This window comes from Haliaeetus albicilla, chromosome 3 (genome assembly GCF_947461875.1).
Source record: "Haliaeetus albicilla chromosome 3, bHalAlb1.1, whole genome shotgun sequence".
Taxonomy (NCBI): Eukaryota; Metazoa; Chordata; class Aves; order Accipitriformes; family Accipitridae; genus Haliaeetus; species Haliaeetus albicilla.
The window spans coordinates 52,570,617-52,588,083 of NC_091485.1; the positions used below are offsets into that span (position 1 = coordinate 52,570,617).

General features: G+C 38.1%; 1 protein-coding gene across 6 annotated transcripts in view; it reads left to right on the forward strand.

Annotated features, from left to right (window-relative positions):
- The window catches only part of CPQ (carboxypeptidase Q), a 165,815-nt gene that overhangs the window by 123,315 nt on the left and 25,033 nt on the right, over nt 1-17,467 (forward strand). For 4 of the 6 annotated variants that reach the window (XM_069779730.1, XM_069779733.1, XM_069779735.1 and 1 more), the window contains one exon: nt 10,313-10,514. In XM_069779730.1, coding sequence (XP_069635831.1) covers nt 10,313-10,514 — 202 coding nt within the window. Of the gene's footprint in view, nt 1-10,312; nt 10,532-14,018; nt 14,243-17,467 lie in introns of all 6 variants that reach the window. The other 2 variants (XR_011324087.1, XM_069779732.1) reach the window with 2 other exon arrangements.

The window sequence follows — 17,467 nt, forward strand, 5'->3', positions numbered from 1 at the left end:
TCCAGTTCTGCCTGAAAGTATATTTTCTGGTTTTAATCATAAATATGAACTTCATTTTACATTTAACAGAAAGTGATGCAACCACACATATACATGTTCTGCTTGACCTAAGATACTTTGTCACAAAACTGTTCTGAAACAGATATTTCATGATGATATCTGCCATAGCTTCCAAACATAGCTAACTTTCTGAGAATGAATAATGGTCTACATGTGTTGGCAATATAAATAAATTTTGTTTGCCTTATATATTTCTGCTTGGTTGCATTTTCCCATAATATTTTACAATGTAAAACATAAAATAATACAAAGAAAAATCTTTGCTATCTTATCTTAATAGTGTGTAATCTAAAATACTCTTTGCCAATCATTAGTTTTATGGGATCTGGAACATTTTAAATGGTTGATTTCTGATGAGGCAAGGAACACACAAAGTCTATGACTGGTTATCAGGATAAAAATACTGTGTATTGTCACATCTGTCTCTCCTGCCAACAACTGCCTTTTCAAAGTACATCATGACATAAAGGGCAGTTGCATAAAACTATTTTTGGAGATAAGTCTTTGGAATATGTGTGTGGGTTTTTTCCGAGAAAAATTATGCTGTGCCCATATAACTAAGCTAAAGTAGTTATCTTTTATTCTTTTCCCTAATTTAGTAGTATTACTCTCAGCAATGGTTAATATATCCAAGGCAGAGACAAGATGAATGCAGTTGTGTTTAGGAAGTCACCTGCTGTACAATAGTATGAAAGCATGCTTACAAGCAATTCCTAAAAGTATGTTTTTAATGGTAAGCAACCTATCAGAACAAATAAATGGAAATTTCACTTTGAATCAAGTTCATTGTGATGAACAAAACTAAATCAATTTGCATCTGCAGTAGGGTTGTCAGAGATAGCATTACTGTGGTTATGGTTTTCTGGCTAATTGATGAACAGTGAATTATTTCCCACTAACTTGTTCAACATTACGAAGAAGTGTATGTAACTACCTATATATAATGTAGTTCCTCCTTATATCTCCAAATTATAGGGATAGCTCAGCTTTCTCATTTCGAAGAGGTACCTAAGAGCTTGCTTTCTCAGCTTCAGGGAGTTGACAGGCTGTGGTTTAGTATGTATTAAGGCCTCTGGATTTACCACTGGTACTCTGGTGTTCAGCAGGATTAAACTAGAATGAAATGTTCTGGAATACGTAGCACAGGAAAGAGAGGCTTCTCGTGTACAAAAGTGCATTTTGGAAGAGCTGGAGGGATGCTCTGTGCCTAGTGCACTCCACTCATGAGAAATGTATCATCACCTCTTTAGATTTCCATGTTGGACAATAGGCTCCATCCTATGGTGACGTTGTCAGTAACACATGAAATTGTCTCACGCACGTCTCATCTTTTGCCAAAATGTCTGCATTTCACTGTTGTCTCTGGGATTTATATTCAGAAGTAATATCAAAAAGCAGGCTTAAGGATCAAACAGGGAAATATAAAGCAGGCTGGGTGTTGATTGAAAGACATTTGGTTACTTTGCTTTTAAAAAAATTGAGACAAAGATGTGTCTCAATTTTTGTTCTGCTGATGCGATTCCATCTGGATGTTGTGCTCTGTCAAGAAAGCCCAGTCTAACTTAAAAAGAGTTTGTAATTTACAGGGAGAATTTAAGCAGAAATGACATCCGTCTGTTGTTTGTTGTTCTTGTTTCCCCCCTGCCATGTGATCTGGCATAATTATAAATTAATATGACTATAGGACATTACATTACTCATAATAACAAAATAAAGCAGATTAATACTTTACATTATATTTAGTATGAAAAATAACTTAACCTTTTAATGATTTACTTGCACAAATTTCTGGCAATTAGGATAGTATGGCACAAACATTGCTTGCTGATGGTAATGAGTACAAGTTAACTAAGAGTGGTATTTAAAGATGCCTTGTTAAATGAAAGATGGCTTGTATGACTCATCTACATAGCTGGGCTTATTATGGCTTCAGTTCGCTACAAACAAGTAGAAATATGAATGCAGTAATTCAGCACAGGCAAACATGGTTCTCCTTGACATGGTAAATTACCTCCTCTTGTCATTGGAAATGTGGCAAGGGAGAAGAAATGAAGACAATATAGTACTGGACAAGTACAAATACTTTTACTTTTGTAGCTTATTTATTATTTCTTTCAGTTTAATTTCAGGTCTTTCTTCCTCATCCGTCATTATAGGTTGCCACTGCTAGAAAGTGGCTAAGTTACTGCAGAAATAACTGAGAGAGCAGCAGCATAGTGGCTTTACTATGGTGCCAATAATGAACTCATATCCCTGCATAATAACATTATTTGTATCACTCAAGTATTTCTGTAGAGCCCAATATTATAGTTTCTGATTATTAAAACTAGTGATAGGGTATATTGATTGTTCAGAGCTTTATGAGAATGTAAGAGCTGCCATATTGGGTTGACCAAAAGCTCAGTCTAGGGCTGTCTCCTGTTTCTGATAGCATCCAGTAAATAGATGTTTAGGAATAGCATATTTGCCCAACTGCAGTCACAATAACGCAGACACACAGATTACCCATGCAACTGTGCTTTCATTTTATCAAATATTTTTCTGGAGAGCATCTCATGGTCCTCATCCTTTGTTTCCTTTGTATGATTTTTCTAAGACACTTCCAAGAGTTGAAAGCCGAGTATCGTCCAGCAGTTTCAGTGCCCCCATTAGTGCAGGGGTACCTGCCACCCACCAGTACATTGCAGAGCGCCTGCTCAGTTTTGACCATGGGGGAAATGCCTCTGTCCTGGTTTCAGCTGGGATGTAGTTAACTGTCTTCCTAGTAGCTGGTACAGTGCTATGTTTTGAGTTCAGTATGTGAAGAATGTTGATAACACTGATGTTTTCAGTTGTTGCTCAGTAGTGTTTAGACTATAGTCAAGGATTTTTCAGCTTCTCATGCCCAGCCAGGGCACCTGACCCAAAGTGGCCAACAGTGTATTCCATACCATGGGACGTCCCATCTAGTATATAAACTGGGGGGGTGGGGGCAGGGGGGATCACTGCTCGGGGACTAACTAGGCATCGATTGGCAGGTGGTGAGCAATTGCACTGTGCATCATTTGTACATTCCAATCCTTTTATCATTACTGCTGTCACTTTATTAGTGTTATCATTATCATTATTAGGTTCTTCTTTTCTGTTCTATTAAACCATTCTTATCTCAACCCATGAGTTTTACTTCTTTTCCTGATTTTCTCCCCCATCCCACTGGGTGTGGGGGGAGTGAGTGAGCAGATGCATGGTGCTTAGTTGCTGGCTGGGGTTAAACCATGACAAGGGTAATGAAATTAAAGGATCTAAATGTAAATCGGGCGCCAGATCTTGGAGTTTGACACTACATGTGAAGTCTTTGCCCAGTGCTAGGTGTTGTGTGGCCCAGTTGCTGAGTAGGGTTCTTACTTACAGACAATACACTAAATAACTTCAAAAATGTGAAACATTGCAACTGCTGCTTTCCTTTCCAAGTTGAATGGAAGAAGCAGGAGGAACATGGTTTAGTAATTCTGGAGGACCTCATGTTGCAGCTAGTCAGTACAGATTCTCCTACAACCTTTAACAATGTTACCTGAGTGCCCTCCAGTAGGGTTTTTAATTTTTTTATATGTTTACTGTTAGGCTATCTTCATGAGAGGAGAAAGAAGCATATGTAATGAAGTGTCTGGCCTCCTTTTCGTTGCTTCAGACTAGTTTCTGTGAAAGATCTGTGTACCATGAAGACAAGGTTACAGTTATTTACCCAGCTGAATTAAGGGACTATGAATGGCTGATAATATTTATTTTGGAATAGAAGTATTGCATACAATCTCCTGGGAAAGCAAATACATTTTGTAATTAGAAGACTAAGAGATCCTAGGCCACATTCAAATTTACTTTAGTAACTCTGTTGTGATCGTTGGAGGCATTAATGTGTTATGAATTTCTCAAACCACGTTAGAGAAAGCATTCTTAAAATATTTCTGCACGCTTTTATTCCTATCTTAATGATGTTTACAGTACTTACCTAAATTTCTGGTGCAAACACCATACACTGTTTTAACTTTTTAGTAAAGGTTTAACTTCATGAAAAATATCAATCACCAGTGTTTACTATGGTTTCCTTTTTGTGTCTATTACCAAGAAGATTTGATATTTTGCCCAAACTGGGTCTGCATGGAAACAGGACTTTCTGAAATGCTGGTATCTTGTTGTTGCTGACTTAAGTACTCTTTGTTGATGCTCCTATGAGGTTTCTACTGTGATTTGCTAATGAGTTACTTTCCCTAAGAAGCAAATATCCAAAAAATTTCCTGTTGCTTTCAGGTGAAATGATTCTTCCCCAGAAAATATTGGCTCCTCAAAACCAGAGTTTTCAGAAAACTAGTGTATTTCTAAATCCTGTTTGTTTCCCAAGGTACCAAGTACTCTGGTGAAATGTGAGACATGGATTTGTGTCTGATTTGAACCAAACGTATCAAGGACTTTAATGTGGGTTCTTTTATCCCGGTGAAATATGTTGACCATTTGCCTATTGACTGTTCTCAGGAAATATTCTCTGTAATCAAAAGTTCTGTAAGATTTCTGCTGGTTGTTTTGACCACTGCTGTCCTGTTGATCCCTTTCATTGAGAAATGAAAGAAATGCATAAAGAGAGAAATGTTCAGTTAGAAAACTACAAAAAGAAAGTAATTGCAATGTATTCTCCAGAATCACAGTTAACAAGCAGTAGCACCCTCGATTGTATCAAGCACAGTAAAGCTAAGCATAATTATACAATTATGTTTTATATGGATTCTAGGTCAGTAAGAACGCATAATTCTTAATATTGAAGTGTCACATTCCTAGTGAAAGCTGCAGAGAAAGCGAGATTTTGCTAAAACAGAAGAATGGGTTGATTCCTTACCCTGTCTGAAGCAGAGAAGACCCAGAATCAGTCATGACAGTGTGTCTCCTGGCCACCTAGTCTTCGTTCCATGGGGGCAAATTTCATGCACATCTAGCGTTAGGAGAAATTTTGTCTTTGCATCTTTCCTCCCTTTCCCTCATGTGAGTAGCAGAGCTGCTGTCTGAAACGTGCACTGGTGGAGACATCTTCTGAGGATATCTGCTCTGCTTTCATACTCCAGGCAGATTCACCCAACCACAGGTCCTTGGTGTTTTGGGATGTTCTGCTGTAAGAAAGCTGGGCACCTTCTATCCCAACTCCCCACAGCTGTGCAAGACACAGAAAATTGTTGCCTCTTGTTGACTCACCATGATGAACTTTCTCCTCATTGACTTCTTTTAATCTAAACATTTCACCTCTTACCCAGATGAGAACCTAAAAGCATTCTGCATAAAAGCAGCAAATATTAACAATGTGTGTGCTGTGATAATTTCTAAGGTGTTGCCAATTTATTTTCATCTATCTTTTATTGAAAGTTACAAAAGTACTCATTTGCTTACTGAAAGAGTAAAAATCATCTTTGGTTGAAAGACATGAAATCACAATTTTTAATTTTGGCAGTGTTGCCTATTTTCAAATGAAAACCTAAAACCTTTCAAAAAAAGGACAGTGGTGGGACAGTCATTCAGAATCATAGACAGTGTTTTGATACCCTTGTATTTGAGCAGTAAAAGGGCTTAAGTTATGGAACGTTTTCCAGGAAGAGTGCTTCTTTTTGATATACCTCTTTGTCAAAGGAAAAACCTCCCAAGACAAGGCTTCAGGTAATCTGATGCATACCTTACTTAGCCTGCTGCTGTCTTCAGAGCTGTCTGCTTTTTCTTGTCTATCATCCCAGAGAACTTACAATACTGAATGGTCATCTCTGTGAGTGCTGGCAAGTGGTTGCAGAGGAAACAGTAGTGGTATTGTACAAGGCAAGACATGCTAGTAGTATGTTTTTAGTAAGTGAAATGCTAATAGGTACATGACCAAATCCTGCTCCAGGGCTGTTGAAGTTACTAGGACTTTTGTCCTTGGCTTCTTGGAGGTCAGAACTCCGTAACTCTGATAGAGAACAAGCCATAAAATCTGTGGACTTTCTTACAGATTGCTTTCCCACAAAATGTGGCAGAAAAATATTTCATCTTTTAACAAAAGTATGAGCCTTATTCATACCTTGTCATCTATCAAAGATTGTGCCAATCTTCAGCTTTACAGCAGCTTTCTCCCATATAATGATGGGGTAATTTACAAAAATTTATAACTCACAGTGTTGCTGATTTTCCCTGTCTTCATTCAAAAAGAGTGTGAGTGGTATGATCACACTTGTGGCTGGGTTATTATGCCTTGATGCTGGCACATCTCTGCTTCCTAACAGCTGTTCTGGTGTTTTTTCTCTGGTTTCCATTTATGCTGGTTTGCTTCATTAAATAATCTTGATCCTAAACAGCAACTCAAAATTATACTACACCATGTTTATATATTATTAAATACTTAGAGGGTATTATTTATTTTGTTTTTTTCTTTTCCAGCTGTCACATGCACTTAGGTGTTTTCTGGTGTTTTCTCTTGTGGTATCTGTAGTCTTAGTTGCCAGCCTAACAAAGCTGGGCTTTGATTTAAACACACTTTTAGTACTTCAAGTGGGATGACCGTCATTTCACCGTAAGTTCTGCAACACAGTTGTCGCCATGCTATACTTGGATCCCAACTGCTCTGAGTCAAATACTGGAATACAAGAATACAAGTGTTGCTGTTTCCTAAAGTTAAGTGTAAATCAATAACAGAAAGCTGAAAATGCACTGTCGGATTAACTGATGTCCCTTATTACTGGAACAAATTAACCATTAGTCAAAGACAGTGCTTTGCCATTACAGACTTCAGTATTTTCCCTGTAAGGTGGTGATTTTTCTCAGTGGAATGGAAAAGCAAATCAGTAAGTGAGCTATTGGACAAGTAATAACACTCTATTTTAAATAGCCCCAAATTACTAAAGGCTTTTGGGACAGCTGTTCCCTCCCTTATCCTTTCAGGTATCTCACTGCTTTAGCTGGGTAAGAGGAATTGCCATCAGTGACTTGGTAGATTAGTCATGAGATGTTAGAGCCTAGTTTAACATTTGGTGAAAATTAAGAATTGGGATTTTGACTGAATAAGTAGATACCTGTAAGGTATACCTGCTTGGGATTGCCAGTGTCTATGCTAGATGGGACACGTTTCCTACCAATAGAAGTACCAGTCATGCATATGACAAGGGTTTGTTTTCTTAATTGAAAAGATGTGACTGTAATTACATGTTTTCAAGTGTTTGCCTTAGAGATGAGAAGCACTTTTTTTAAAGTTCTGCTTAGCAGAGATAAAAACAGATTGTTTATAGAGAAAACAGAAATAAAAGGAATTAAAATAAAGAAATTAAAAATAGGAGAAGTATTGGCAAGGATCATGCCTATGTTTCATTTAAAAATCAGTAAGAGCTAAACATGGTAAGTTAAAGAGAGGTGACCTCTTCTGTGACCAAGTCATAGGAAGATAAAGGATAAAAGTCTATTTTGATGTTCAGAGAATTAGGCAGCAGGTTACACCCAAGAAAATTTAATTTTCTGGTATGTGCTAAGAGAAGTGGCACAGTATCAAGATGCAGCAAATGGGATTACTTTCTGAAAAAATTGCGTACTGAGTTTAAAATGCTCATTTAAATGATACCTTCCCTATGAGCAAAAATGAAGGAAACAGCTGAGCCTGCAGTTATTTTATAAAATCTTACCGCTTTCTTATGCTGTTCCCTTAAATTAGTCAAGGGAGCAATGTACAGTCTCACCCTGCTTTGCTAAGTGGCAGTTAACCCTGCACCGTAGAGGGCAAAGGACAACAGAGCATCTTCCTTATAGCATTTTTCCAGCACATATTTCTTTCTGTATAAGTAGAAACACCAATATATGTGTAGAAAAGTGGGTATGGTGAAACCAAACTAACCCCCTTTTTTTTAAGATTGCAACTTTTGAACTCCACAGTGAATAGTTTTGTAATTAAGCCTATCTTCTAGTGGACAAAATAGGGAAAAAACTTTCTCAGGGACACATAGTACTTCAAGTAGTTGTGACCTGTTTCTTTTTTGTCCTCCAATGAGTCTAGTTTCTCTCCCCAGGGTGTCCTGTTTTCATGCCACGCCAGCACGTTCTAAGAACTGAACAGCTTTCTTACAGAGCAAGGATATGGTGTAATGTATTGTGGGTGGTTTGTTTTCTCAGCTTCATATTAAAAACACATGCAAACGTTTATATGAAAAAACACAACTGAAGACTGCAGTAATGCTGCTATACTAGTGGTTTATGAAGTTTTGGAACTTAGGAATTCTGTTCTTTGGAGTGGTAGGTGAGATTTCTTCTCAGTGTCTGCACTGTTCCCATGCTCGCTCTTCTCCTCACCTCGCTGCCCCGAATAGTCCCTTCCACTTGCCTTATTGCTCCTACTCATTGCAGCTTCTCTAAAAATGAGCAGAAGTCCTGCTTTGAAGACTCAGCCAAAGAGTCCGTTCTGAATGATTTCTATCATGGTATTTATACAGAGCTCACTATAATTAAGTTAGCTTTTGTTGGCAATTAACCAGCACACTGAAATGTGTATTGTCTTCCCTAAGTCTTGCTCCTTGGGCTTGTGATATAAAGAAGATTTACATTTTGAGACATTCTTTCTGTTGTACCTGTGACTTTGGAGCATCATTGGTCCCTTTTACCATGCAGTGTGCTTTTCTTGCCCTGCTTCTCTCCCACTGTGTTCAGAGGGTCTGTGAATCATGATCTCATGTTGAGGCTCATGACCTGTAATACTGCATTTGATAGGCCTAGACACCACATGTATCCTAATTCTTTACATTTAATCTTTTATAAACTGAAGATTTTTTTCCTTGTATAAAAATAGTGATTGCCAGTTTGGTGACAATGTTGGGTATTTCCACCTTGATTTCCAGTAGTTGCATGGGTGGATAGGTAGATCGGTTATTTTAAGGTACTATAACATTTACAGTTACTTCATCATATGCAAAGATTTTTTATGATTTTTTTTAACCACTGGGTGTATTTCTCAGAAATGAATACGTTTGCTATGTCAGAACTTGTTTCACTCAAAAGAGAAAAGTTTTGGGAAAGTAGAATATAAAATGCAGTTCTTGGTAAATTCTATAAAGAATTTCTGAAAACTTATGTGAATATCACATTCACAGCCACCTGTAGTTCATATTTGGTTTTATATCCAGAAAAATGTGAAAGAATACTTTACGGAATTGTAGGCGTATGTAAGCTGTTAATGACATGGATCTGTTACTCACCGCTATCACATATCTCTTGTAACAATTTTCTTGTAATAACCCATGACAGCCATAAAATTCTGGAATGAAATCTGGGCATAGGAGTAAAACCTGCAGTAAGTTCTCTTAGTCACATTCAAGATAGTCTGAAGTATAGCTTTTTTCTGCCTGACCTGGCCATAAACTGTTTTATTTTGAAAAAAAAAAGTTACATGCCTCACAAAAAGATTGAAACCTTCCTTCATGTAAAGTCCCTAAGTATTTTATTCCAATTAAACTTTTGTGACTGAGCATTCTGAGTGTATGGGAAGCAAATAAATGGCTCTGGATGCTAATTTTTGTTCTTTTAGCTAAAAAGAAACTTCTGAGTGCACACAAAAAGCAAATGTTATTATACCATTTGCACAAAAAATCTTAAAATTCCACGTTTCCTGTAAGGACTTACCTTGCAAGCACAAACTTCCCTTAAAACAGACATTATTCCTTCAGGTCAGAAGGAACCTTGGCATTTCAGTACTCCAACCAAAGTCAGAATTGACTACATGCTATATTGAAAATATTGTGTTTCTGAAGAAGCAGCAGCTGGGTTTTTTGTTCTTTTTTTTTAAATGGGATGTCCTTCACAGTCTAAATAAGCTTTGAATGCATCTACTTTTAAAGGCAACCAGACTGCGTACCCTCCCCGCTGCAACAGAATTTCTGAGTTTCAGGTCTGAGAAGTGAGAGCTGCAAGTGAGAACTGAAGTATGGTGGTAATGGCTTACCTTTCTAGGTGGCACTTCAGAATTCTTAAAGCAAATATTTGGGGACAGCAGGCCAGTCATGTTGTGGCTCCTACAGGATATTGATACCTCAGAACTGAACTTGAACTGTTTCAGCGTTTTCATACAGAAAGATTAGGTCCCTACATTTATGCTTATATACACATGATCACAGGAAGCATTTCTCTGCTTCTTGAACAAATTTGCTATGGTATGCTCACGCTGACATCTAGAATCCAGTATCTGGTGCCAGTTAAAATAGCAGTCATAAACCAGTATCTTCTTTACTTACATGTTTAGGAAAATATCTCCAACTTCGATATCGTCATGGAGTCTGATGAGGGCACCTTCCAGCCATCTGGGCTGGGTTTTACTGGCAATGCTAAAGCTCGGGACATCGTGAAAGAGGTCATGACTCTGCTGCAGCCCATCAATGTTACGGATGTTTATGACAACGCAGATGGAACAGACATCGATTACTGGATGAGAGACGGGGTGCCCGGTGAGCATGCTTTACAGGTGACATCACTCCTCCCGTGCAGTGGCACGTCAGATGGGTGGTCTGGTGTTTTGAAAATAGTGAGAAATGTTTTCTCTCAAGGAGTAAAATTTACTGTAGGTAAAATGTGGAAATGTTAAAAGGTGACCAAGAGAAATAGGACATAAAGTGCATATGAGCTACAGTTTAATAATGGTATAGATTATACGTAGCGTAACATGACTAAAATCTTCTTTTCGGCTTTAAGGATTTTAATAATTAATCCCAGACTGGTGGTTTATAAATAGTAAACTAAGGCAGAGGGGAATTCTCCAATGCAGAACAAATAATTTTTCTATTATTATTATTATTTTGACTTTGAAATACAGGGCTTTTTCTCCCTGTTTTATATGCTGAAGAAACAATGTTTGTGAGATGTGGCATTTAAAAGGTTATGGGGCATTAAGGTGTGCTAAAGGTAAAATTCTTCTAAGTCTGAAGTGGTTTAGGGGTTTCTTTGGAGTATTATATCTGGGTCCCAGTGAGGAGCAGCTTGTTGGCAAAGAGGCTTGCAAGCTGTGAGAGAGATCCACCGCTGGCAGCTCCCCCATGCAGGAGGCCCCACACTAGCATGGGGGCTTACGGGGGACAAGAGTCCCAATTAGAGGCCAGCCTGGGTGAAGCTTTAGTGAATTTCCATGGTAGTTTCCACACTTGAATAATAGTAGAAAGAAAAGTTTCATAACACTGATATTTAAAAAATTATGATTGGTTTTAAAATTTTAAGGTTCTTTTTCTCCGGTGTTTTATGACTGAAGTAGGCTGGCGCATTTCTCATGCTAGTTTTACTAGTAGCTACTATATGCTTAGAATCTCTTAATATTTTATTAACTGCCTTGTTTTTTACCTGGTCTTGTGGAAGATGCAGTGGGTCATGGAATATATGCTTCTTATTTATGGTCAGAACACTTTACTTGTCACTCACCTGGGATGTACAAAGATACCATAAAGTTGACTGCTTCAATAAATGTATGGATGTCTAATTTTCAAAGCAAAATAGGTATGCTGGGCAAGAAGTATGGATGAATGGATATTGTTAAACAGCTAGGGATTCATCTTCAGCTGGTGTGCTGCTTTCCAGGTGAGGTGAAACCTGTTTGGAGCAACATCATACAGCTGTGACATTGGTGTGCACTCGCGTTCCTAGTCTCTGCGGGTGCATCTTACCTGAGTGTTAGGACCACGTGCTGAGTTGAGAGACCGTAAGCACTGCTGAGAGGCTGTAGCCATGCATCGTCCTCCACAGCCTGCAAGCACCCATGCAAAGACGTCTGGTCCAGAATTTCAGACCAGCATGTCTGTGTTGTAGCTGGAGTATGAGAACTCACCACTCAGCCTGTGTTTAGAAAATGCAAGTGTTTCAGAATTTTTTCCTAGGTAAGGTGTTAGGAGCATTACAGATGGTCCTCAGGGACTTGCATTGTGCTTCCCATCTAAGTGCAACAGATTATGGAAGAAGAGAGAAAAAAATAACATTCAAATGCCTGGTTTTCAGTTGATAATGTGAATGGTGCTTTTGATGGCAGTGTGTATTGAGCTCTTCTACACGACTTTTCATCAGCTGAGGTGCACCTGGAGCATAAACAGCTACAATTGCCACGGTCATCTTGATTGGTCACCTGGGCTACATGTGTAAAGTACACTGAGCAGGGCAGAAATGGGAGCCCTCTCCCACAGTCATCTGTATTCCTCAGAAAGCATAAACTATGAAAAATATCATAAACTATAAGCTCAACCTTGGGAAAACATAAATACACCAGAACTGAGACCTCAGTTTTTAAATAAATCTGATTTGCTTTCCTATTAAAAATTTGGCACATTAATTGATGGTGGGGTTTTTTTGCTGTCTGAAGCTTTGATTCATTTAACTTCTCATTAAGCAAATAACAAAGTGTTCTTGCAGCATAAAGGAACAGTGATTCTTTTTTTCCCCCATGAAGCCCCAGTGGGAAGGAATTAGCTCCACTAAAAGAATTTCGGCTGCTTTAGATTGTATTTCGTACTGTACCAGGGAGAAGTCTAAGACATCTTGTAATCTTCACGCCTTGTCTGCAGTATTCTCACTGCTCGAATGAGCCCTTATGGTATATAATAACATGGGAACAAATTGAACACACTGTAACAGCTTTTATAATTTTGTCCAATTTAAACAAGCAGTCAAGTGTTGACACTTCATCAATTTTATTTAAATATTTTCTTGAAAATACACTTGGTGGCTTTGTTTCAGCAACAGTGAGAGAAAATATAGTGTAGTTCTTGAACAGTAAGCATGGTTTCTGACATAATTTCTCTAGACTTTTTCTCCTTTTCAGTGTTAAAAAGATTCTGGGATTTACCTTTTTAGATGCTATTAAAATTCTGCTCCTCCTGCTCCTTTTGGTCTGAAAGATCCACAGAGGGCAACAGTACGTGTGTTTTTCAGACCTGTTCATAGCTGCTTCTGAGACAGGCGAAGTGACTCTGGCTCCTTACTCTCTGCTATTTCCAGCATGTTTATTTTTAATGGGCATGCAGTGAAATGTTATTTGTAATGTTACTTAAACATATTTGCAAGAAAACAGCAGTGGCTATTCTGAAATTTCAGGATGAGAGAGGCCAGGAGAGTTCAGAGTGCTTTTCAAACCATAGGCTGAAGCTTAACTAATACTTCTAAAGCACAAGCAAGGTGATCTGCACCAAACACAGCAGTTCAATGCTTTGTGACTGCAGAATATTAGAAATATTTCTGTCAGTGGCCTTTACATTAGGATTATTTTGAGAACAGTTCAGCCCAGCAATGAGGAATGTCTGTAGCTGTGTTTTTCTAGTGATAGCCAGTTTCCAGCTACTGAAAATATTTGTATAACATTTGTTTTGCTTTTTCATGAAGGATAAATCAAATGAAATGGGGTTTTTGTGGTGTCCTATTTTACACTGTGGTTTTACAGTTTGAGGTGACCATTGGTCCTAAGACTGCTCCTTTATTAATTATGCAATTATCTTCCTCAGCTTTCTTTTTAAGGATTCAGTTACGTATTTATTTTTAGTTAGGGATACATCTAAATTGTGGCATGTAAAGGTGCTCCTTTCCAACACTAAGTCCTAATCAAGTTTGGCCAGAATTTGCAAATATAGGTGGGGAGATGGTTTGGTTGGGTTTATTTGTTTGGTTTCTTTGCATGCTTTTTCACAACAGGCTTCTTCAGTGTCTGAAAGGGTTAAAAACATTAAACAAGCCCTGCTAGACCAGCGCTCAGGTATTTTTGTTGAAAAAGCAAGGTATCTGATGATCACAAGGATGCTTTGAACATGATTTAGACCATAGTTCCTAAGGTAATGGGACCAGGGCTGCATCAGCCTTCCCTGCAAACTTTCAGAAACTGAGAAGGGGGAATGCCGTGATTATATTTGTATTATGGTATCCAGTGAACATTAGTTCAGCTTTAGGTGTTACGGGCAAGGAAAACAGGTGCTCTCCTATTTTTGCAGAGGGAAGGCTGTTGTGACACAGTGTTCCCAGGAGAGCTGGTTCAAGGATGCTCCTTGCTGCCAGGCCCATCAGGGAGGTTATCTGTCGCTGCAGTGCTTACGATGGGAACACTTGTCTATTAGGAACTGAGCTGTATTTGAGATCGAGCTGACCCAGGACATCAAGCAACTCCCCAAAGACATGTGGCAACTCTTCTATTTAAAATTCAACCAGTGACCTAAAGGTAAAACTCCTTTTTACAATGTCACTCTGAACCTTGATGGTTGTTTGTGTCTCTCTGTCTCCACAGTGACAGTGTCTCGCTTTTTTGTTACATTACACAAGAGGAGGAATTATTCTTCCAGAAACTAATAAACCAGTAGTTCATCTAACTTTAATGTTTCTTCTCAAATCAAAAATTCATTGCTAACCCAACCTATTAGTCATTTTCTTGGAGGTGGCAAACAAGTAGTATCATATATCATTTCTCTCATTTTTATATCTTCATAGTACTTCTTTATTAGCTTCATCTAAAATAAGATGTATTGTGGCTTTAGACAGACTTTGACATGCACGATTTCCTTTCTTATTATCTAAGAGGTTAAATCCTTCAGTTCCACCCCTTTTCTAGAGCATGCTGCCCTGTCATCCCCCGGTCCCCACCATCCTTTGTAGCACCAAACTCCAGTGTGAGCCTGCCGGCGTGCTTAAGCCAAGCCTGCTCCTCTGCTCCATGTCAGCCAGGGGCATGTTTGAGAAAGTGGTGTAATGGGAAAACTCCCTGACTTGAGGTTGCCAGCTGGGCATGACGAATTGGATAAACTCCCTATTTCCCAAATTGTAAGCAGATAACCTGTGTTCACTCTCACCTACATCACTGTTTGGAAGTGATACTCCACTGTGATGCACGAAGCACTGCCCCTCAGTGTACCTGTTTTATACTGCCCACAGACTTGGGCAGACTCTTTGGATCCACTTTCTAAGCTTCTTTTTATTGCCAAAAGAATAAAAACTGCAAAGAAAAAGAGGAAAAATCAGATTTACATACTCTAGGACTTCATAGGCCAACGCTGAAAAGCCTTGGCTTGATTGTGCACAGGTGAGGGATGTTGCACTTGACAAAAGACCTTCATACAGGATGAGGGAAAGAGAAAAACGTTTCCTTAAAAATAGACATTAAACTTAACTTCCTCACTTTAATACGTAGTGTTTAAGTGATTCATGATCTGAGATGTTTATCATGTGGAGAGCTCCAGTTATCTGATCAAGTGACTAACATAAATGAAATGTCTCCTGCTCACTCATGGAGCAAAAAGTTGGACAAAACTCCTGAACACTACCCACAGAACCAGATTTATGCATAGTATTATAAGTACTTAGATAATTTTAGTTACTCCACAGGTGCTACATTTTTGTACTTCATGAGTTCCCACTGCTCTGGACAAGTGTTGAAGCACACCACCAAGACCAGCCACTATGGGCCTGATTTATTTTTTTGTGGAAATGAGTGGTAAGGGGCTTATGGTGTACACCTATGTCTTGTCTGAGTCTTGATCTCAGTAAGTCTGAGATATACCAGCACTGTTGTGTGATAATTAGCAATATTGTATTGCTTTTTCCAGGTCATTCCTCTCCTTTTAAATATCTTACTTTATCATTCCAAAAGGAAATATGGTGAATGAGTGTGTTCTTGAGGAAGTCAAATTTTCTGCAACTTGGGAGGTATTAAATTAAACCAGTATGCTAAGAGAACAATTATAATTGCTTGGCACTTAAAGAACCTACTATAAGTGCTACAGCTATTAGAAGCATTTAAAATCTTGATCGCAGAAAGAACTGTGTGTATTAATCTGTAAAATAATTCATCTATGCTCTAATTTATCATTGTTCCATAAAATAGGCGTTTGAAATTAGAAATTACTCTAGAGTAATTAAACAAATTTAATATGCTGCAACTTTTTATGAAGGTGGATACCTTAAAAGGCTCATAGTTTAACATAATATCTCAGTTATATTAGCCTTTCATATGACCTTTTTCTGCTTTTAATAAAGTTAATAAGGTCTTTGAGACTAATCATTTAATGAAAGGACTAGTCTGTAAATTATGGTATGTTTTCTTATTAGTTGTGCTATTTGACTACCAGACAAGCTTGACCATACTTTACATAGAATTCTTTCCACCTTTGTTCTGCTTGGGCTAGAGTCTTGTTTTGGCATATTGGAGTATTGGGCTACTTCTAAGAATTAACAGGAAGCATCAGAATTGCAAGGTTTTTTGTTTCACGTAGATTAGACACAGACCATGCAAATATTCAGCTGGTATAGTACTGTGGGAGAGAAGGATGGAGTTGGGCGATTAGGCACAGTGCCTGAATGCAGATTTTACTGGTAGTTTTAAGAGGGCTTTCTCATTAGAGCATGTACATTTCTAATGTGAGGGCACAGGGTGGTCATGTCAAGTCAAAAATAATGTGTCATCTTTGGGGCAAAATAATTCATGATTGTAGCAAATACTTGAAAACTGAAGACTACTTCTGAATGAACTTGCTGAAGTCTACCTTAACTATGAACTCCCACTTTTCAGTAATATGTTTTAAGAGTATTTTATTAGAGACTGATAGAAGTACTAAGAAGAGAAAGGTTGACACAATCAAGGGCGAATGCTGCAATTGCTAGCAGGTAGTACTAAGTGGTTTTACTTCACTCAATATTAGTGACATTTTAGTAAGAGCAAGATCACAAAAGAACTGCAGGAAGACTTGAAAGTCTAGAAATCCTACCTTACAGTGAGAAACAGGAGACCTTAAATCTCTCTCCATTTATGCAAAACTATATTAAGTGATGACTCAACTACAGCATACATATTAGGCTGGGAAGTGATTTGTCTAATTAGAGTGCCTTTCTCCCTTGTTTTAAAAAATAGTCTGTTAGCAATTCGGTCTATCTGAGTCTAAACAAATTCAAAGTGGAAGAAAGCAAACACCTTCCAATAAGGTTAGAGAGCTACAGAAGCACCTTGCAGACTTGGTGAATTCTCCATCGTTTTGAATGTGTAAAACAAGACTTGGCTGTCCTTCAAAAAGTAAAGGGTAATTCAATCAGGAGGAATGGGCTTGATGCAGCAGATACAAGGTGAGGTTCTTTGCCATGTGTTATTCGGAAGGTGTGATTATATGGTAATGGGTCTTGCTGGCCTTAAAAAATCTGTGAATCTGCCAGTAAATCTTACATGCATTTTCTATAATTAAATGCCTCCTTCCCCATTTAAGCCTCACCCATTTCAAACAGACTAGCTTTTTGAATGTCAAAAGCTTTTGTCTGATTTGTACAATGTTTAGGTAATCCTGATTACAATTAAAAAAATAGAACTATTGTTAACTTGCCAATCCCAGAGGAAATTTGAACTGTGAAACCAAAAATATTTGCAAAACTCTATCAAACATTGCTGAACAGCTTGAATTTCTTATTT